The sequence below is a fragment of the Crinia signifera genome, chromosome 1 (genome assembly GCF_055691185.1).
Source record: "Crinia signifera chromosome 1, ASM5569118v1, whole genome shotgun sequence".
Classification (NCBI taxonomy): Eukaryota; Metazoa; Chordata; class Amphibia; order Anura; family Myobatrachidae; genus Crinia; species Crinia signifera.
Window position 1 is genome coordinate 280,774,103 of NC_139217.1, and position 22,803 is coordinate 280,796,905.

The 22,803-nt window shown below is 42.3% G+C and overlaps 1 protein-coding gene across 1 annotated transcript in view; it reads left to right on the plus strand.

The window, feature by feature from the left end:
- The window catches only part of FOCAD (focadhesin), a 253,346-nt gene that overhangs the window by 201,461 nt on the left and 29,082 nt on the right, over positions 1–22,803 (plus strand). The window contains exons 27-30 of the mRNA XM_083184719.1: positions 10,560–10,798; positions 12,783–12,872; positions 16,086–16,233; positions 20,062–20,181. Coding sequence (XP_083040845.1) covers positions 10,560–10,798; positions 12,783–12,872; positions 16,086–16,233; positions 20,062–20,181 — 597 coding nt within the window. The remainder of the gene's footprint in view (positions 1–10,559; positions 10,799–12,782; positions 12,873–16,085; positions 16,234–20,061; positions 20,182–22,803) is intronic.

A 22,803-nucleotide genomic window follows, 5' to 3' on the forward strand; every position in this document is an offset into this window, starting at 1 on the left:
CCTTCTCTGCTCCAAACTATACATATTAAGATCTTGTTCAAATGGGGGCTCGTGCTGGCGGGATGTCATCCGCTTGCTCGCAGAGCAGGCAGGGGAACGTCTGTGTTCCCTGGGGCCTGCCCAGCATGAAGCGCCGGGTGTCCACCCCGGAATGACCCCTTGCCTGTTAATCAGACCGCAAGCGCCCTGGGAAAATAATTATTTGCCGAAGACGGTTCCTGGGGGTGGGGGGTGTTGGGTTTGCACATGCGCATTAACAGTCCCCCACCATCAGGGACAGGGATTAAATCAGACCTGTGCGAGCAGGTCTAAATTGCCCGCCAGTGTTCCTGATGTGTAACATAGTAATTAAGGCTGAAAAAAGACGTTAGTCCGTGGAATTCAACCTATCTGAATTGTATCCAGTTTTGATTTAAATTCATTAACCACCCCTGCTGGCAATGAGTTCCAGAGTGTTACTGCTCTAATGGTGAAGAATCCTCTTATTAATTCAGTACGGAATTTTTTTTTCCACGAGACTCAGTACATGCCCGTGTGTCCTAAGTATTGGCCTGTTAGTGAACAAATCATCTCCCAGTTCCATATGATTCCCAATCCTGTATCTGAACATACTAATCATATCACCACTCAACCTCTGTTTCTCCAGTGAAAACATTCAGCCTGGTTAACCTGTCTTTGTATTCTAGTGATTCAAGACCTCTATGCTAGTCACCCTTCTCTGTACCTGTTCCAATCCATTTATGTACTTTTTAAGTTGCGGTGCCCAGAACTGAACACAATATCCCAAGTGTGGTCTCACCAATGCCTTGTAAAGAGGCACTATCACACTGGCATCCCTTGAATCCATTCCCCTTTTTAATGCATGCCAGTGTCCGGTTTGCTTTTGCTGCTGCACTTCAGCAGTGTGCACTATTAACCAATTTTTCATCTGTGATGACCCCCAAGTCCTTCTCTACAGCAGAATTCCCTATAATAACTCCATGTAGTCTATAAGTAGCTTGTTCATTTTTGTTCCCATAATGAATTACATATTTCGCCTTTCCGCCCACCTTTCCAGTTTGTTTAAGTCACTTTGAATTGTTTCCACATCCTCTCCTGAGTTAATTTCCTTATAGTATCTTTGCCTATAGTAAATGGAGCCCAGTTTGCCATCCAGTATTTTGTTGATTTTGAGAAACCAATAATGTCTTCTGTCTCCTAAAGTCCTTTTTATGTGGCTCTGTAATCTTTCTGATGCACCTTGCATGGTAATAGCTTTAAAAGTCAACATTTACCATGGCATCAGAAACTATAGGCGTATTTCTTATAGACAAAGCTTACTTTAGGGAAAAATAAATACAAGCAATTGCCTTATTGAAATGTACCCTGAAATATATGTTTGGGAAAGCGTATTATTGCTCTTTACATGTAGAGGAGCCAGAAACCTTTTAATATCATACTATTGTACTTTACATGTAGTTGTCTCCTTTGCTGTTTACCACATTTTCCAGGCTCTTTCCAAAGATGTAGTAGTTTGGCAAATAAGGGGAGTCTAGGAGAGGAGGCATACATTGTAAAAGATCTGAAATGTACATTATAAATTTGTTTTTATATTATAAAGCAGTGGAAGAGCCTTTTTTTTTAACTAGGCATCATTTACACTTTGAGAACTCACACTGCATTCACACGACGCCAAACTTGATGCCATGCCAAGCCCTGAAGTTTGGTTTGCAGAAAATGAGTTGGCAGCTTTCCATCGGGCCCTGATGGGAGAACATAGAGGCAGATGGCTTATTTCCTATAGGGGGTTCATTCATTTTAATGAACGATACCAAGACATAACTAACAAGGAAGACAAGTCCCAAGATACCCTGGTTAAAATATATCATGACACAGAACACCAAGAGGTTTCTATTTTGTACAATTAAAGTGTGTATTTATTCTAGTGTTGGACTGGATTCCTCTCAAGGCCCCAATGGCCTCCAACATACTGCTTTGCAATTATGGTAATAGGTAATTCAAGACACTACAATTATCAATTTTTTTATTAGTACTTCCATCCAGCGATTACCACCCCATCATTTCATTCTGTAGTTTTTGCAGTACATAATATATTCAGTTTTCAAGGAAGATTGCTAAACTTATACACTCAGTAAAATGAGATAACAGCAGTAAAAAAGCAAACATTGTAATGTACGTTGAAGAGACATTTAATTGCATTTTTCTATTAAATAAATGTTTAATTTACCACTTACTTTGTCATTGTGTTTAGTTGTTAGTGACCATTTTAGCATTTGCATATATGATCATTAATAAGTTTTTGAATATTTAATTGATATATTTACTGGAGTTAAACATTGAGTGTTCATTTGTGTAAAGCCATAAACACTGGATGTTCAGACTAATACGACATGGTGGTGGGAGTGTATTATATTGCCTACACTTTTTTTTTTTACCAAAAATGTAGCAGCTTGGGACAAGTTTTATGTTGCCGCTCGGTGTGTGTCTGTCCCGAGTCACAATACTGTAGGTCCAACTGCACATCTGTCTCAGCACAGCCTTTGTAGAGGTTACCGCTTTCTAAGGGGCAGTTTCTATGATCAATAAAGGACTTAGCTTAAGTGTTATTTTAAAAGTGGAATTTAATAATTCATAAAATAGAAAAGACAGATATATAAATCAGCAATACATTTCTTTCTTACTGCAAATATTAATTTTCCTATTAATGGACCAGTTAATCATTCCACAACTGTCCCACCATTCTGTTGGAGCTGCAATTCTATTCTCTGGGCAAGATTTGGTCTTGGTAGGCGCCAGACTATCAAGCTGAAGGACAGTCCTCCCACGGAACAGATTTTAAGGCAGGTGCTGCCTATAGGAATCTTCACTATTAATTTTTCTGTTCTAGAACTTTGGTACTTCAATGCCCTGATTGCAACCCAGGCCTATCTAAAGGGTCAAGCGGTCAAGTTTGGTTTAGACAATGTTATTTCAGCAGCATACTTGAACAATCAAGGAGGAACCAAGTGTGCCCAAGAAATGAAGGATAGATTAAGGCTCTTCCTTTGGGTGGATATTAATATGTGGGCCTCACAGCATTGTCTATCCATAGGCTAGAGATTTGCCACTGTGACTATAGCAATAGACAGAATCTACACTCTGGGGCCCTGTTAATTTTTTTTTTTGTAAATTACATTGTTGTGGCTTCAAAATGTCCAAAGAGGGGGGGTTATTCAGACCTGATCAGTATTATGCAAATTAGCAAGCCAATCGATCATGGAACGGCTGCATGTGCGATGTAAAACACAAATAAATCTATTTGAAATCCCCCCCCCCCCCCCACCAAATTTGATTGACAGGAATTCACTGTTTGTGGGTGGTAACCAGCTGTTTTCTGGGAGTGTGTGTGACGTCAGCTCCGGCCTTGATCAGCATGTCTCTGATGCAGACTTGTGGAAGGGTCAGAGTTACGCACACTTGTACAGACTGGGAATTCAATTTATGGTGAGTTTCAAATTAATTTGCAGATCGGCAATCCATTAGCAAGTCATTTGTAAACTTGTATGGGGCGGGATTTCACAATGTCTGGGCGTTGGCTATCTTATCGCAGACCTCTACAAATTTGCAAAGCATCGATCAGGTCTGAATCAGGCCCAGGGCCTGGTAATCAGATATGATATGCTTGTTTCAAGTTCCTCCCATTATGCACAGACCTGTCATTCTTCCTTCTTTCAGCATTACCGTGTCTAGCTTCGATTTCTTGGCTACTGAAACCAAAAGGGGTTTTCAGCTGATAATCCTTTATTCTATAGCACTTTTCTCCAGCAGGACTCATAGTCGCTTTACACTAGATCAGTGGTGTCAAACTCATGGCCCTCCAGCTGTTGTGGAACTACACGTACCAGCATGTCCTGCCACAGTTTTAGCAATCCATTATATAAAATCTGTGGCAGGGCATGCTGGGACGTGTAGTTCCACAACAGCTGTTGTGCTGTGAGTTTGACACCACTGCACTAGATACATCAATACATAGCTCATAGTAAAAATTCATAGAACAAATAATTTATTAATGGCACAGAAAGAATAATAATAATTATGATAGAGAGCATAATAATGCCCTTTTTCCACTGCAGGTCTTAAACGGTAAATTGCCGTTTTTTCCACACTATTTACCGTTTAAGGCTGCAGAGGGAAAGTGCCAGAGTTGATTTACCGGTTAAAGATAACCGGTATTTCAACACGTTTAAAAAGCAGAGTCCTACACGTTTCAGACCCGTTTTTTTGGCAGTGGGAATGGGTCTGAAACAGTATTTAGGACCCCAACACCAGTCAACCCCCTCCCCTGGTACCTGGCTTACAACCCCCGTACCTGTCCATCCTGCACCCCCCCTTCCCATGGTACTTGCCAGCTCGCCGGATCATGCAGCGGGGTCAGTTCATTGAATCCCTGTGGGTGACAGCTCCTGACTGATCTCTGCTTGCAGTCAGGGCTGTCTTGGGCAACCCCCCCCCCCGTGACCCAGTGACCACCTGCCATGTATGACCTCCCGGCCGGGCAATGCAGTGACATAATGGGGATTGACAGCGCAGGAATAGCAACCCCACTGCTCATCACTCTCCCAGCAGCAGTCCCCTTACTACAAGCGCTGAGCATACAGCAGCCTCGGAGCACAGGTACCCGGGAGCGCAGGGATGCTCGGTGCTGGCTGCACATGCGGGCACCCGGCACAGCATAGCAATCCTGACCCGCAGCCTAGTATGCGATCTATAGGGGGGACATGGCACAGGTGCGTCCCGGGACAGCGATACATCCATCCCATACACACATGCTACCGGGAAGCACGCACTTGGCTATAGCAGTAGCGGGGATTAGGGCTGGCCTTAGCCGCCGCAATACCCGGCACCCCCTGCTGTGTGGAGCCCCCCCAACTATCAGATCCTGCTGCCAGCATACATGATGGTTCAAGCATGGGGGGTGATACAGCCGGAGCCTCCACAGCGTCCAAAGGAGAGTGTGCTGCGGAGTCAGGAGCTGTCACCCGCCGGCACTGCAAGAGTCAGGAGCTGTCACCCACCGGAATTCAATGAACGGAGCACGATCCGACGCACTGGCAAGTACCAGGGGAGGGGGGGGTGTGCAAGACAGGTACGGGGTTTGTAGTTTGGAGGCCAGGTACCAGGGGAGGGAGGGGGGTGCAGGGCAGGTACGTGGGGGGGGGGGGGGGGTGCAGGGCAGGAAAGACAGGCACTCTTTTTTAAACGGTACACTGCAGTGGGAATAGCACTTAAACAGTATTTAAAACGGCAATCTAGTGCAATGTGAATGCTAATACCGTTTTAAAAAACTTTTAAAAATACCGGTACTTTAACCGGCTCTGCAGTGGGAAAGCAGCATAAGCATATTGCAGGGTTGGTGCAAACATTTATTGTGGGTAATAAATTCAACAGTATTGCATATTCCTCCTCCACCATGATAGGCACCAGATGATGCAGCCATGTTGGGCTTGCTAATTCAAATTAACCTGTCTGGAATAGGTCACACAGAGAAGAGATGTTATGCTTCCTCTAAGTTGCCAAGGGTTTTTTTGCACCCTTTTTCATTCTCCTTGCATTCCATAGGATTTGAATCTTTTTTTTAAACAATAGACACCTTTCGAGGCTTTACAATTAATGGGTTTTAAGGTTTTAAGCTGGACGATATTGGGCGAGATTTAGTGAAATTACCGTTTTTTACAAAGTGCGAGTTTGTCATAAATCGCCCTATATCGCACTTTTTAAAAATCGCACTTTTGCTGTGAAGTCGCATATTTAATGAGATGCAAATTTGTGTCAAAAAAGCGCGATAAAGTGCGATATAGTGCGATTTTTAGACATGAAAATTTGCGATTTTCAGTCATGAAAATCGGCACATTTTCAGAAATGTGCGATTTTGTGTTTAAAAAAAAGTGGGGGGAAAAAACAGCGTGGGGTCCCCCCTCATGTATATAACCAGCCCCGGGCTCAAAGAGCCGGTCCTGGTTTCATAAAATCACAGGGACAAACAAGTTGGGTCCCCCGTATTTCAAGAACCAGCACCGGGCCCAACCAGCCAGCAGGGCAATGCCACAGCCGGGGGGAGACTTTTTATACAAGGCCAAAGCATTCACCCCCTGACCGGTCAGCATGGGCAGGGGTCCTGAGGGAGTGGGGACACCCCCAAAGAAGGGGTCCCCCCCTCCAGAACTTACCTGCCCATGCTGAAGCCCGGGGCTGTCCTCGATGCCCCTGGGCGGTGGGCATCGAGCTGATTATTGTGTAAAAAGATAGAGAATCTATTATATACTGCTGTGGAACTATGAGTCCCAGCAAGCCAGCACCACATGCAGGGACTTGCTGGATGCTTTGGCCGGGGGGACTTGTATAAAAAGTCTCCCCCCGGCTGCGGCATTACCCTGCTGGCTGGTTGGGCCCGGTGCTGGTTCTTGAAATACGGGGGACCCATAGTCATTTTGTCCTCCGTATTTTGGGAACCAGGACCGGCCTTTGAGCCTGGTGCTTGTTTTATAAAATCCAGAGAACCCCAACTTGTTTGTCCCTGTGATTTTATGAAACCAGGACCGGGTTTTTTTTTTCACTTTTTTGTTTTACCTTTTTTTTTTACACCAGAAACATGCACAGATTGCAATGATCTGTGCATGTTTCTGACAAATTCACCAGTCAGAACCTGGTCTATTTTTTTGTCGATTTTTGCTCATTTTTTGGGGGCGATTTCCAAATTCGCACCCCATTAAATTTGCGAATTGTATGTTTTTCAATGGGAAAACATCTGGATGCGAAATTGAGAAATCGCCACTTCAGAATGTGCGAATTTGCGGCAAAAAGTGTGATTTATGCCGCAATTCGCATCTCATTAAGTTGGCGATTTCTTAAAAATGTGCGATTTCGGCCGTTTTTGCACTAAAAACCACCAAAAACAGAAAATCACTCCCTATTAAATGTCACCCAGTTTCTTTTGGCCATTTTTTTCTTTCTTATGAAAATATAGTGCTTTTGGGAATTAAACCTTCCTTCCAGCTAATCGTGGTCTCCAAGTTGCATGTGTACTAGAATTACTGTGCCTCCATTTCTTCAGTATTCTGGTTAGGGTGAAGGGTACTCTTACTGACCCTTGGATAATGTATGTTCTAAGCACCAAGGGTACATGTACTGTAGGATGGTTGTCCTATTTACCCCATATGATGGGATGGACAGCTTCTAAGCAGACTGTGGAAGGTATCCTATTGTTGACAGTAATTAACTGCGTAGCAAAAGCGTGCTAATATCACAAATTTTTCCCAATGTGTATTATTGGGCGATCACAATGTAACGTGTTTTTGCCATGTTGTAAACTCCTATTGCCCAATTACAGATGGGGGTAATTTCCCAGATTCTTGTCAAAATCATTGTCAAGCTATTTCATCTGGATACCCACTCCCAGATATGTCTTTTTGTTTCTGCAGCATTTTATTTGTGTGTTTTTCGCGTCTTATTTTAATTAAACATTCTTTAAGGTATTTTTCACTTATCGTTCTAGTTTAATACAGTTATACATCGTTATGTTATAGGAGATCGACAATGTAATCAGCAGTCACTAGTTCGACCACTTTTGGTTGACTAGATCAACACCTAATTTTCGACATACTATACAGTATGTTGACATTGCCAGAAGGACACAAGCTTGATGTCAACACAAGTTTTTCATGTTTTCTTGTGTCACGCATGCTTTGGACACGGTGCATTGCTGCACTTGGGTGCTATTATATTCTCACCAAGTCGGTCTACAAAAAAAAACATGAAAAATTGTGTTGATCTTTTGAGTGTCACCCTTAAGCTTGTGTTGACCTGTTATTATCGACATAAGGTATGTCAACCATTATTAGGTGTCGACCTAGTCTCTGTCCCAAGTCATTGTTGACCCAGGGACCGGATACTGTTGTACATATGCACTGAGATAATGTCAATTACATAATACAAAAAATACATTAATCTTGAGGTCAGTCAAACTAAATGATTTTTGTGGTATTTCCTTGCATTATTGAGCATGCTACAACATTATATATTGAAGTATGTTCATGTAGATGCAACAATATATTAAACAGCTATACATAGAATGATATGTGGAAGAAAATACACACACACAATAGTATTTAACAGTGATTTTGTAAACTTCCCCCCAACATATGTTTCGGGGATATTTGCATTTCTCAACTGTTTAGGAAGTATAAAGGTTAATAATCACTGACTATCATCATAAACCTAGATTCATTTTCCTCTTCATAAACCATATAACTACTCAAGATTATTTTATCCCTGTGGAAATAATCCATCTGCCTGGAAGCCTCTTTTCCATAATAACACTGGACATCTGCCAAATGATCCTTCCTGTAAAAGCCGGATACTTCTGAAAAGGCCAAAAATTCATACTTTTGTAAGGGCTTTTTTAAATAATGAAATCTCTTCTTGCAATATATTGCTGTATTTTCCTGGAATGATGGACACTTAATTTTGATCAGAGTTTACTAGAATAGTGCTCTTTTTCTCCCTGGTTATCATACAACTAAATATGTAGATGTGTGTGGGGACTGAACTGGGACCATGCTCACTTTCACAAAGCAAACCAAAAGTTGAAATGAGACCCGTAGCTAGATGATACACTGGCATGACTGCAGAGCTTAATGTTTGCTTTATTCAACATACTGTATGAACTAATCCATATTCATTGCTCCCAACACTACTGATTTTTTTAACTGTGATTTCCAGCAAACTGAATCAGACTGCAAGGGGTAAATAGGCTACTCATGCCCACATGTTGTTAGGTCCAGTCACACCAGTGTGTTCTGGTGTTTTTCTATACCTGGTAAAAATGTCTAAATCACAACGGAGCCAGGACTCACAAGGAGTCTCTGACTGTATATGCCACAATGTAGCAGCCAGATGTTTTTTTCTGTTCTTAATCATACAGTATATAGAGTTAGATCTACAAGTGTCCCATCAAATTAATCAGCACAATCTACACGTATATACTAGTCACATTGCGTCCTGCTTTAGCAGAGTTGCACGGAACCTGGCAGTTCACTCATGTCAATCATCTCTCGCTTTTGTTTTTGTCCATTTTATCATTGTGAAATTGTGATGCTCTGTTATCTTATTAAGCATCCACGTAACCTTCCTAGACATACAACCATCAAAAATAAGCTCTACACAGAGACATTCTGTTGCATACTGTATTCTGTTTTGCAGGTTATAATGGTGTGGTCAGTGACCTCTGTGGACATCGATAAAACCTAAAATAACAGATCCATATGTTATTTTATATTATATTCTAAGTAATATTCTCTCTAAAATTGAACAAACATGCTGCAGTGCGCATGGCCCTTCAAGAAGTTTTACAGTTCCTCTAATTGGCTGGGAAATAGTTACCAACAACATCTGATTAAGATCTAGCCAATGTCAGAGGGACTGATGAAAAATGTACCTAGAAGAGGCTTGGGTTTCTTGTATGTGGTCATCAATTGTCTACATTACCTGCAGCTCAGAAGATCTGTCCCAGTTGGCCATGCAACAAGATCTGTCATTGTCTAACAGCTTAAGGTTCGAGGAAGCTGATTCTTCATAGGAGATTGTAGCAATTACAGTCTCTGATTCAGCTGCAGTTGTAGACCTATGTTTTGCTTACATGTGTCAATGCAGCAGGCAGCGTATGATATACTGTGCTGTAAATAAATATGTCCTGCATGCATGAGTGATCCAGTGGATGTAGCATCAGATCAGAGTGTGACGACATTTGCCAGATGAGTAAACCCATAACTATGGCCAGTAAATCTTTTTCAGAAGACGGAGACCCTGGCCTTGGCTCTCCCACAAACATAACCAACACACCTCTGTTTTGTGAATCGGGTACCATCACTGCTCCCAAATAGCTGCAGATTGTCAATCAACTAATGTCTGCAGTCTTACTACACATGTCAGATCCATTCTGCACATGCAATATAAACATCAGTACTTTGGGCCAGATGCGCTAAGCTTCAAAAGTGATACAATGGAGAGTTATAACCAGCCAGCCAATCAGCTCCTGCCTGCCATGTCACAGCCTGTGTTTGAAAAATGTCAGGTAGGAGCTGATTGGCTGGCTCTGCATTTTATCACTTTTGAAGCTTAGTGCATCTGGCCCTTTGACTGTTACCTAATAATTATTAGGGCCACATTCACATCTCTGCAGTAGTAGCATAATAATAATAATATAAACTTATGCTCGACAATGTAAAAACATAATTTACATTATTACTTTATTTAATTATTATTTATTAACAGTTTCTTATATAGTGCATACATAGTATAGTTGAACATGCAAAGAATATAAAAATATGGAAATAAAAACCCACCAATCCCATTATGCATAGCAGGAGACAGTGGGACGGACTGGAATCTCTCCTGGTTCTTGGAACATCACAGGTCCTAGACCTGTCCCACTCCACTTTAATTCTGTATATTTTTTAGTATGTATAAGAAAGCTACTATGTAGTATATAAATTGACTGTGCATGGTGTTTCCTTATGTTACAGAAATCCTACACCGGTGAGAACACAGCTAGCATCATCGCCCGCTCCTGCGCTGCCACAGCCCTCTCTCTCCTAGTCCCAGTGCTTGTTGTGCATTTTAAGGAAAAGGTGGAGGAAATTCTTAGTACTCTCACAGCCAGGTTACCAGGGAGGCCAGAAGCAGACGATTCCCAACCTCTCCAAGTGCACATGGGTCTGGCTCTGGGAATGTTTCTCTCCCACCTGTGTGAAGAGAAGGTTAGGTAGGTTACATGTTCTCTGCAAACTGATTTGTCTTGTTTTCTGAATACAGAATGGCAGAGTGCATAAATGTTGTATAGAAATTAATCTTATTATCTGGTGTAGGCATTCTTGTGTTGAGCTCTGCATATAATCATAAATGTTCGGAATTGCGCACTTTACTCATGGTGGCACAAAATTGTTATCTCAAGGGGGGGTATTGAAATGTTTATATTTGGGTTTTTGTTTTTTCGCGCTCTCAGATGGGCGGCATTGGTTTCATTTTATTAAATATTTCTGTGCACTATTCAATTTTTTTTTAAATTTATGTTTGGGCGCCTTAAGCATGGGCTTAATATAACACCCTTTATCGCCCCACTCTTGTGGTTGTGTGCTGTGGTGGAGGGTGAGGAGGCGGGCGGGTAGCGGTAGCTTGCATCCAGCTGGAGGCGGCTGAAGGAAGGTTGCTGCGGGCTTTCAGCAGGAGTCATTGGGTGAGGAGGACAGCTCCTACATAGCGCAGCAGCCCTGGGCGTTCAGCAGGAGGCATCTGTGGGGCAGGCTATTAACTGGAAGTGGCTGGAGGGCACAGTGCCTTAGCACGTTTTTTTTGCAGGAAAGTGGGAGCAGTGTGTTTTGGGATATTATCGGGCGGAGGCAATGCCAGCACCTTCCGCACTGGCGACCTAGCCAGCACCTCCCGCATTGCCCAGAAGCATATCTGCAGTAGTGTCGCTGCACGTCTAGCGAAGGGATCATGCACGGAGTGCGCCAAACAATCCTAACCCCCTTTACTTTTTAAAGAAAAAAATAACACTTACAGTATTTCGCCACCCAACACCCAGGTGAATAAAATGATGTGAAAATGACTAAGTTTAGACGACTAAAAATTATCACCAAACATTTGAGTAGGAAGCCCATTGAAAATGACTGTTGATATCACACTAATATCATGACATATAAAAGTTGTGAAAAATGGAAAAAACAACAATTGAATACCACCCCAAATTGTTAGCTCTTTAAACATGCTTAGGATAGACATAATAATATACTTAGAAAGAACTAAGGATTAATAAGGTGGAGATTACCTAAAGAAAAAAGGAAAGTGGCAAACTACAGTAGATAGGCCAAGTGGTTCTTATCTGCAGTCACATTCTGTTTTTCACTACTATTCTTAACAGTGGTTCCAGTGGCGTATTATAATGGGGCCAATGTGCGCAGTGCTCTTTAGTCCCAGGTGGGCCCACACCACGCATATTGCACCCATTTTTAATACTTGGCTGTTGGGAGTCCCGTGGTGAAGGCAGCATTGCTGTGTGAATCGCCGGAAAAATGGCAGTGGACATTTTTTTGGAGTTCTGTCCTCTAGTGCTCAGACTCTACTGTGCTTTGCACTAGTGCAGCGCTGGCTGAGAGAGAGAAGGGGGCCTGAATGGAGGAGGTGGCAGACATGCCTCCTCCTCCCTTAAAGAGCCTCTTAGTGGTTCTTAATATTTTTGAAACACAATGCTCTAGAGCAGGGATGGGGAACCTTCGACCCTCCAGCTGTTGTTGAACTACACATTCCCACATGCCCTGCTACAGTTTTGCTATTTGCCCATGCTAAAACTGTTGCAGGGCATGCTGGGATGTGTAGTTTACCAACAGCTGGAGGGACGAAGGTTCCCCATCCCTGCTCTAGAGTATCGGAAAAAATTTTTTCACAGCAACCCTTCGCCAAAGCTTCGGAAAAATGAATTAAACTGTTCTTACCTGTCAGCCTTAGGCTCCATTATGTGCGGGTGTACAGGGTTGCACGTCTCTTAGTCTTCACATTTTATGATTATCAGACACCAGCACTGGTTTTACCTGTCACATGTAAGGAACAGAAAAACTATAGTAATGTGTACAGCGACAGGTCTCTAAGTTTCATACTCTAATTCTACCAGAGTACAATGCCCATATGTGTGTAATATAACAACTTCTGTGCATGTGGCTTCCATAAGTGTCTCTCTCCCTTTTCTGCAGTGATACTTCTGGTCAGCAGATGAACTTGCTCATAATGAAGTCATTAGACGCACTGGAGGCTTGCTGCTTTGATTCCAGCCAGGACCACAAGTATGTAACATGGATATCATATACAGGGATTATTTTGGCAGGTTTAGCAAAAGGCTTCCAAAAGCATTAAGTAAAAACATCATTAACTCTTCCACCTATTTTTAGTAAACATTATCCAAAACCAATATGCTTAGTGACATAGTGTTTTGGTCCTTCTATGGAAACATTGCTTTCTTTGTGACCAAAGAAAGATTTGTAAATAACTTTTTGCTGCCAGTTAAGAGCAATCAGAAAATAACATCCTCCACTGTGGCCCATGTAGTGAGCTTAACATATATTTCAAGTGAGTTTGTCCATAGCTATATATAAATCTGTGTTCCAAAATCTCCAGTATCTAGGTTGACCAGGGACACTGATAAATGCTGGCTCTCACAATGTGACGGGTAAGCTGCATTCAGTCTCAGCTCCCGGAGTATTATTGATGTCGGCTTTTATTATAAAGCATTAGGCTAAATCACACTCTGATTACGAATGACATTCAAAGTGTGCATTGTGTAGGCCAATAAGGCTTTCAGGATAAATAAAATAGCTTTTGCCATACATTTCACTCACATTTCTTTTGAACCATGTTTTAGCACCAGTAACTGTCTTCCAGCCTTTATAAATGATCTTAGAGAGGTGCATAGTGCCATTTGTTTGAACATTTGCAATGTGCAGGCACCCATGTTGTCTAAAAAAACAGCTTATCAAGAATAATGATCTTAAAATGAGTCTTTCAAAACTGTTCCCTAGACGTAATTAGGCAAATTAAACCTGTGCAAATGCTTTTCTTCAAATAGCATTAAAACGGAGAATAATGTATCCATTTTATTTCTCATGTTAAATAGCTCTTTCCACCTGTGCGTTTGTGGTCTCACAGGCATGTGTACTCTAATGCATGCACAGTCTTATTTGGCACACAGAATGTAACAATTTAAGGAAATTGACCTGTGCATGTGTAGGTTTCTATGGTTGCTCTAGAAGAAATCCTTTGTGCTTTGTTGTTCGCTCATTCACTGTGAAATACTGCCATCTACTGGGCATTGCACAAATGATTGCTTAAATAATTGTCTTTGTTCGGATAATCAGAAAAGGAAGTGCACTAGGATAATTAGTTTGCTCTTACTATAAGTGCATTCACAAGACTTGACATGGACCCCGTATCAGTGCACCACATCCACTCATGGCTTGTTACACTTACCATGCTTCGGGCACGGTGCCTCGCTATGCTCGGCACACTATTGTATTCTCCCTAGTGCTGGGGTAGCCAACGCTAGTCCTCGAGAGCTACCAACAGTGCATGTTTTGCAGGTCTCCTCACAGAATCACAAGTGAGCTAATTAGCTCCATCTGTGGATCTTTTAAAATGTGTCAGTGATTAATGAGTGCAGCTGTGCAGCAGCTAGGTTGTCTGGAAAATGTGAACTGTTGGTAGCTCTCGAGGGCTAGGGTTGGCTACCACTGGTCTAGTGCATGGTAGGGCATGAAATACCGCCTGCCGGCTCAAACAAAAAGTGAAAAATCCACGTCGATCTTTTGACTGTCAACCTTCCCAATGTCGACCTAATGCATGTGTCAATCTTATGACCCTGTCAACCTTAGGCATGTTGACATTTTATCTGTGTCGACCTTCAGTGGTCTATTCAATGCATGTCGATCTAATGACCCATACCCAAACAAAGTGTTTCAAATCAAATGTGTTCTGCAGCAATGTGAGGATATTGTATTATTTCATGTGTAACCACTAATTGGAATGTGTTTCTTTTTACACTTTCTCACCAACCCTTTTTTCACATATATGCCCCCAAACTAGCAGCTCTCTGCTTACATAAATTCTATCAAGTATAGCAAATTGTTTTCTAAACCTGTCACAACACAAGGGAACCTTTCAGGGAATCAGTAAGTTAACATATGATTGCTTTTTCCTGAGGGAACTGCACGATTCAACACCAATGTTACCTTTAACAGCAGAGAGCTGTGAAACTGGATGACACCTCTATGGTGGTGAGAACATGTAATGGGAATGGTAGTCCATGAAAGTAAAAAACAACAGTTGTAAAATAACCAAAATAGAATGTACAGAATGTTGTTGTGATATAAATGTAATTTACAGAGCCACTACCGACAGTACAGCATTCATCCATGCCCAAATCTAAAGACTCTTGCTTTTAAAAGTAAAGCTGGTTAATTTTCTATCGTAGATCCTTTTTTATTCAGCACTTTATTTGAACCATTATAATCTATTAGAGCACAGCTTGTAGACGCCAGAGCCATAAAAATAAACTGACTTACCTACTTTTATATATACTTTTTATATATTAAAACTGTACTCGCATGTTCATACTCTGTTACAGCAACTCCCTGAGTACGTCTGCTGAACAAGTAGGCGGAGCTCATTATCCATTTGCCCATGTACCGATAATACCACTCATTACCTAGACACCTGTTACTTAGACATGATAGAAAACAGAAACAAGTCTGTTATGTCAGATGACACCCAGAAATATACGGCTTTTGGCATGAAGTACTGTTATGTACTGTACATACTGTAAAGAGTAACAATTGAAAAGATAATTGACCCTCCTTTGGAAAAACCATAAGAGTTTTTAGTACTTAGTAATGGTTACTTATTTATATATGTATATATATATTTGTATAACTGTGCCTGAATTGAATGAGGAGTTTATTGAATACATTAAAACATTCCACGAAAAAAAGCTTTTGTTACCTCAATGATTGTGTCAAAAACATTTAAAGGGTTAATCCACAACTTGAGAAGTTCAAACTCTCGAGATGTGGATCCTTACCTTAATAAATGTAAGTAACTGATTACCAGTGGTGTAGGTTGGTTCCACGGTGCCCGGAGCAAGTGCATGTTTGGCGCGCTGCTGGCCACGCTGCTGCTTTTCCTCCTCCTGCCCCTCGCCATGCAGCTTCACTCTCCTTCTCCTCCTCGTCGGGCTGACCCCCGACCCCGGGCTTCCTCTTCCTCTCCAGGGACCAGGCACATCTCTCCAAGGCTAATGTGGGCTCCTTGTTCCGCCCCCCTACACAGGCACAATGGGGATCCACGGCACAGAGCGGAGCGGGGGGAGCCTGCGTCAGAGCTCCAGGCGCCAGGTGACATGTCGGCGCCCGGAGCTGGTGCTCCGCCGGCTCCACCCTAGCTACGCCTCTGCTGATTACACATTAAGATGCAGCCTCTAATCGTATCTTTATCATTTCTTTGCACAGCATTGGCTGCATTTTAGGAGTGGGACTGGTCCTATCTTTTATGAGCCAGAACAGTCAGACTGACAGCCAAGTCCATGTCTCTGCTACTCTTCGTAAGCTCTACAGTTGCCTGGATAACAGTGCTGACCTCAGCCGTTCTGTGCAAGAGGTAATTGGTTTTATGTCGGTGTCAGCTGCTTTGATCTTTACCTCACCAAAATGTAGATTGTCCCTGAAAAATATAGGACCAATAGCGATACCAATGCCTTAGTATTTTTTTGGATTCAAGGGAAGCTAAGTTAAAGAGTTCTAGAGAAAGGTACAACGGTAACAGAGTCTCAACTGGAAATCACCTCTGGAAACTGAAATTTGGATTGAAAGTTAGGCCTTTCTTAAATAGATATATGCAATTTTCCGCTGCTGAAAATACTCATTGAAATATTGAGCTTTTTTCTGGTCAAAGAAAAGTAGTTAATTTGATATTGCAGCTTCTCTTGTAGCAGTTTATCTCAGTATCAGTAGCACTAGCTGCTGCTAGCAATAAAGAATAGAGGTGCCCACAGGAGCTACCACAAGTCATTTGCATTGCGTTATTTATATGCAGCCTATACACAAGAATGGGGAACATCGACTGATTGAGTAGGTCTATGGCTATGCAGACTGGATGCGGCAGTAGTCATGCTGGCGCCATGTTTTTGTACACTAGGGCTTGCAGGTGATGTCAGATTGCGCGTTCCAAAATTGGCCATGAAACATGCATTTTAACAGCTGCTCCCCATTAACACCCCAAACAGTCCCTTTCTGCGAATTACTTTGTGGATGCATCCTTATTGTGTGCAAGTATGGCACCCTGGCACTTGCACAATGCAAGCATATGCGTAGCTCTGTGGATCATTGTCTTTGAACACATCTCTAAATCAGGCCCACACTCATATGTGATTCTACCATGCCAGGTAAGTGACCTGCACCCGTACTGCGTTATTCACTTTTACTGTTGAAGTTATGAGCCTAATCTGTTTCGCAATGAGACTCACCACACACTATGCAAAGTACAATTTCTGTTTGCCAAATAACAGACAGGGTAGATGTATGAAGCAGAATGCTGGATAGATGAAGTTAGGTACCTGATAACACATCAGTTAAATAACAGATTATCTAGCCATCCATCCATTGCTAGCTTGTTGACTTGTTTATATAAAGCTGTTATACTGCGCCTATGAAGCCTATACCTTCTGTAAGAAATCCACTTGCGTATCGCTTACCTGTCACTATACACCATTTTTCTTTGCATTGAAACATCATTTGCGCCAAATCAGACATAAATATAATTCGATTTGGACTACTTTTGTTAAAAGTCATTTACAGCAAGTGCAAAGGTAATTCAAATAGTATTTTGCAAATAATATTGCCCTTTTTAGCTTAACCCTTACAGCTCCAACATCTAGTCAGGCTCAACAGCCCTAGCGCTAGTAGCAGATCCAATGGTGAGCCGCTTTAAAATAAGAACAGCAAATTCGTTCAACATTCAATGTGGACCATTCTTGAATAAACAATTTTTTTATTTTTTTTAAATACTTAAACCAGACTGAATTGCAAAAACAAAATTTGGACTGCAAGGGTTAATTCTGTCCAAAAATGTATCTAACAGAACTTGGAAATTAAAAAATGTCTCTTTTTAATTTTACATGCAGTAATACACAACATTAGATACATTACATACTTAAAATTGTCCCTGCCAAGCTAAAAGGAGGAGCAGTGGGTATAATCATTAGAAATTACAGATTGATTCCATTATATTTATTTATTATTTATTTATTTATATGCATCATCTTTAACACAAGTGCACTATTTCTTTAAATTCATAAGAAAATGAAAATAAACAATGATGGTCTAAACATAAATTGCACAGAAACTTCCCTGTATTAACTAATACCACTTTCAAGGGGTGTACACACCCTTTGATTTTGACAGGTTTTTTGATGCAGTTTTGCTTATAGAAGTAAAATCAAATCAAAATTGATCCGATTAGGGCTCCCATTTTCTCTATATCAAAAAGAAAAATAGTCTGTGCAGACAAGGAAATATCGAATTCGATCCAGTAAATCGAATGTGTACATCTAAATCAAAATCGATATTGAATGCAAAAGTGCAGATCGAATGTGAAATCGAATGGAAAGCAAAGGCCAAATCAAACTGGGTGAAATTGGGGAGATCGAAAGCAAATCTAATCGAAAAGTGACTTTCGGAAAATGGCTGCCCCCACTTTTTTTCATAAGTGCTTCCCCGACCATACTTCACTGCCGGGATCCACAACGAAGGTACCGGCTGCACGGCGGGTGTCGACACACGTGCCGCGTGGGGGGGTGTCGACACATGCGCGGGGGGGTGACACGCGCGGGGGGGCGGCTCCAGTGCTGCGAATATTTAATGAGTGCTCATTAAATATTTGCTGCTCTGAATTTAGGACCCAGCTCATTGGCTGGGTCCTAAATACCGTTTCAGACCCGATTTTGATCCCAAAATACCGGGTCTGAAACGGGTAGGACCCTGCATTTTAACCGGTTTGAAAAAACGGTATTTTCAAACCGGTTAATTGGATCTGCACCTTTCAGACCGCACAGATTACCGTTTTAAAACGGTAAAAAAACGGCAATATACCGTTTACAAAGTGCGGTCTGAAAGGGGCATTACAGTGTTCACATTTAATTTTGTCTATGTAGTACAGAACTGTACTATATAGTGTTTCCTGCCAAGACTATTTTTCTATTTGATTTACACTACACGGGAGCACGCATTTTGATCATATCTTCATCAAATGTAGAAAAAAAATGAGATTTTCTATTCGATTCTATTTTGCTTCTATAACCCTGGTTTAACCCAGCTCGGACCTGGACACTGAACATAGATTGAAGTTGGGGTTGTCTGTACTTATCCCCCTACATATAACTCTTCACACCTGGGTCTTCCAGCTTAGAGTGGTCACTTGAAGATGATCTCATCTCCATACGCTAATGTCCCCCGGCCAATTGATTTTTTTAGGTATGATCCAGGTCATCAAAACCCGGGTTATACCTTTCAAATACAACCTGGAACACTGACCCAAGTTACAAGTCCCGCGAATAACGCTGGTCAAATGAAGGGGCATGTACCCGGGTCAGACCCTACTAGAAATTAGCTGCACATACACTGCATAAATCCCAGAGACTTGGTTTATGTCTAAAAGGAGTATTACAATTGTCACAAAATAAGGTGTCATTTTCATGAAAATCAATGTTTAGTGTATGTAATTCTAATGTTCTAGTTAACAGGACAAACAAAATATTATAATATAGATTACATTCCAGCAAGACAAGACCAGTATTTGGCTTCTTGGTATATGTGTGTGTAGGGGTACAGATGTAACATGTGCAGAGAGATTTAGCTTTGGGTGAGTTACTTTGTTTCTGTGCAGGGAAAATACTGACTGCTTTATTTTTACACTGCAATATAGATCTCACTTTTAATTAAAACCCCACCCAAATCTTATTCTCTCTGCACAAGTTACATCTGCCCCACCTGCAGTGCACATGGTTTTGTCCATCGAAGAAGGAATTTGTCAGAAGACGTGAACCAGAATAACCCCCATAGTCTTTAAGTTTGCATATATTTACCATGCTATGCTTCAAAGTGTGTGGCTATACTTGGGCAACCACTTTCTCTATATTACAATAGCTCTATGTGTAGGAGAAGTAACCTGTTAGTTCTAAAAGTCTTGTTGATCCAAAGCACACATCTTGATCTGGAATAATGCAAATAGCTGGTATCTGGTAACAATATTGCAATGCTATTGTATTATACTGTACTTAATTTTGTACAGCTTTGTTCTTTGCATGTAGAAATATGTGCAGCACAGAAATGTCAATAATGTGAAATCCAGGATGCATCAAACATGTTCTAAGTATATTTTACATGCAGCATTTAATAACTAATTAATTACATCCATTATTAAACGTTATAGGTCATTTCATACTCTGTTGCCTGCGTCTCCGTATCGGCCTTCAGTTCAGGCATTCTTGCTGCCGAGGAAGCTGAAGAACATATGAATAAATTGAGAATATTGACAGAACAAAACCAGCAGGTTAGCATACATGCTGTTCAATTTTTGTTATTGTGTACCAGTGCCGTACTTAGAATAATGCCCAATCTAGTGTAAATATTAAAAGTGGCTAAGAAGTTCTGTGACCAAAGAAACATAAAATTCTATTTCCCAATAGCTTTTATTTAGGCCACATAAATGCAGGATGACTTCTAATAGTCGTATGTTAAAAATGAGATTACCTCAAAAAAGGGTAACAAAATGTGCCTGCTGCTTTGAATTTTTGCTTATTCGAGAGGTAGTTATGGAACCTACCAAAGAAACCAATAGCTTTTAATAAAGCTGTGTTGGACAGTGGTAAATGACATAATCAGCACAGATAAACAGCACAGACTTGTCTCTCCATGTCATGTTCTAGACCAGGGCTCGACAAATTTCTTTAAATTCTAGGAGCCAGGATGAAAGTGTAGGAGCCAGACCAACTAAAAATAGGGACAGGGCACGCCAAAACTTAACATCATAATGCCTGTCACACACCCATTACGTATTATACCACCATCCATAATGGGTATATAGTGTGTACACTAAAAATCAAATATATTTCGGATAATCCTTTAGTTCCCGCTAGTGCGGTTTGTCAAAACAGTCAGTTATGTAGCTAGATTTAGTAAGGTGCACAAATGCTAAACCCTATAAGATACATGTTATGCTCCATCTACGGGCAACCTGGGAAGTGTCAGTGAGTAATGAGTACACCTGTGTTTCTGCCCGGTGAACTGGGAAATGTCAGTGAGTACACTTGTGTACCTGGGAAGTGTGTCCACCTGTGTAACTGCCGGGTGACCTGGAAAGTGTGTCAGAGAGTAATGAGTACACCTGTGTGTCTGCCGATTGGCCTGGGAAGTGTGTCAGTGAGCGACAGTACACCTTTGAACCTTTCGGGTGACCTGACCCATATCACCTGTCTATAGCAGCAGAGTAACAGGACCACCATGTGCATGGTCCAGATGTCACAGCTGCTGGTGTGTGCAGCACTATCACTCACCCAATCACCTAGTTGCTGTAGTTCCTGCACTTCCAGGGGTTGCTGCTGTAGGAGCCCCTTGTTTTCCAGTCCCTTGGTCAAGCCTGCAGTAGGCTGTAGTTAAGCTGATAAGGCCATAGGTGTGCTATGGGCGTGCTCGGGTCCTTTCCTCCAGGACCAGGGGCTCTGGCTGAGTAGCTGTTGGTCACCAGGGGAAGAAAGTCTCTCTGCTCCGACAGCAGCTGCTGGGTACATGGTGGCCTCCCAGCCGGAGCTGCGGGGGGTGGCCGGGCTGCTGCAGCCATTAGAGGGGGTGGCTGCTGTGGGGGAGGCCAAGCTGTGCTGTCTGCCGCGTCCGTGAGTGGGGGTGGCCGGGCTGGGCTGTCTGCCGCGGGGGTGGCCGGGCTGGGCTGGCTGTCGCGGCCGTGAGCAGGGGGTGGCCGGGCTGGGCTGTCTACCACGGGGTGGCCAGGCTGAGCTGGCTGTCACGGCCGTGAGCAGGGGGTGGCCGGGCTGCTGCAGCCATTAGCGGGGGTGGCTGCTGCGGGGGAGGCCAAGCTGTGCTGTCTGCCGCGTCAGTGAGTGGGGGTGGCCGGGCTGGGCTGTCTGCCGCGGGGGTGGCCGGGCTGACTCAACTGGCCTTGCTGCCTCCTGTGAGGTGGCCCGGCTGGCAAAGCTGGGGGGGAGGGGGGCCGGGCTGGCCGCCGGGGCTGTGTGCGCTGGAGGCCGGGCTGCTGTGGATGAAGTACTGGTTCGCAACCCTCTGGGTTGTCCAGTCCACCGCTCTGACCAGATTCTGCTTCCTCCCCCCAAAAAAATCTGGTCGCCAGGAAGCAGAATCTGGTCGCCATGGCGACCTGGCTCCCGGGGTTTGTCGAGCCCTGTTCTAGACAATTGTATTATCTACAGTTTGGGGGGCATGTTAAATTACTGTTAGCAGATTAATATAATATATAAAGGATTAAAACTGCATGTCTGGTTTTTAAAGATTAAATGTCATAATATGTGCAATCTAGAACAGGTTGGGAGGGCACATTGACAAATAGATAAATTGAATAGATGCATTATGGGAATGACAAAGACATGGGTAACCTTTAATAGTAAGGTTCAAAGCACTTGGTATCCCGATGACTGACAGACAATGTCTAGGTTGACACAAGTACGCAGAACACTAATTTGGGGTCCATGTGCTCAGCTGTCAACATTGACACCAAATAAGCATGACAAATGCATGTCAACCTTTTCATGTGTTGACCTTTTCCACATTGTCCTTGCTTGTGAGCTGATCCGCACCCAAAGCGCTCATCACTAGCATTGTTTCTTATGTGTAGCTACCACATGGCATTTGTGTGACCATTCTACAACCTAGAGATAATTCTAGGTATCAATGTACAATATAGAGGGAATATTAAAGACTTATTACAATGCAGACAGCATGTTACTAGACAATACATATTAAACGAGTAGTAGCTGTACAATGCAAATTGGGTTCTAGTAGCGGAATCCGGTCAACACCATATGAATAAGGTTTACGTAGACATAAGGTTGTAATGACAATGGTTGACAAATTCAAAGATGCATTTTTTGGATTATTTTCTTTTTCATACTTTGAGGTCCATGTGGACACATGGACAACAAAA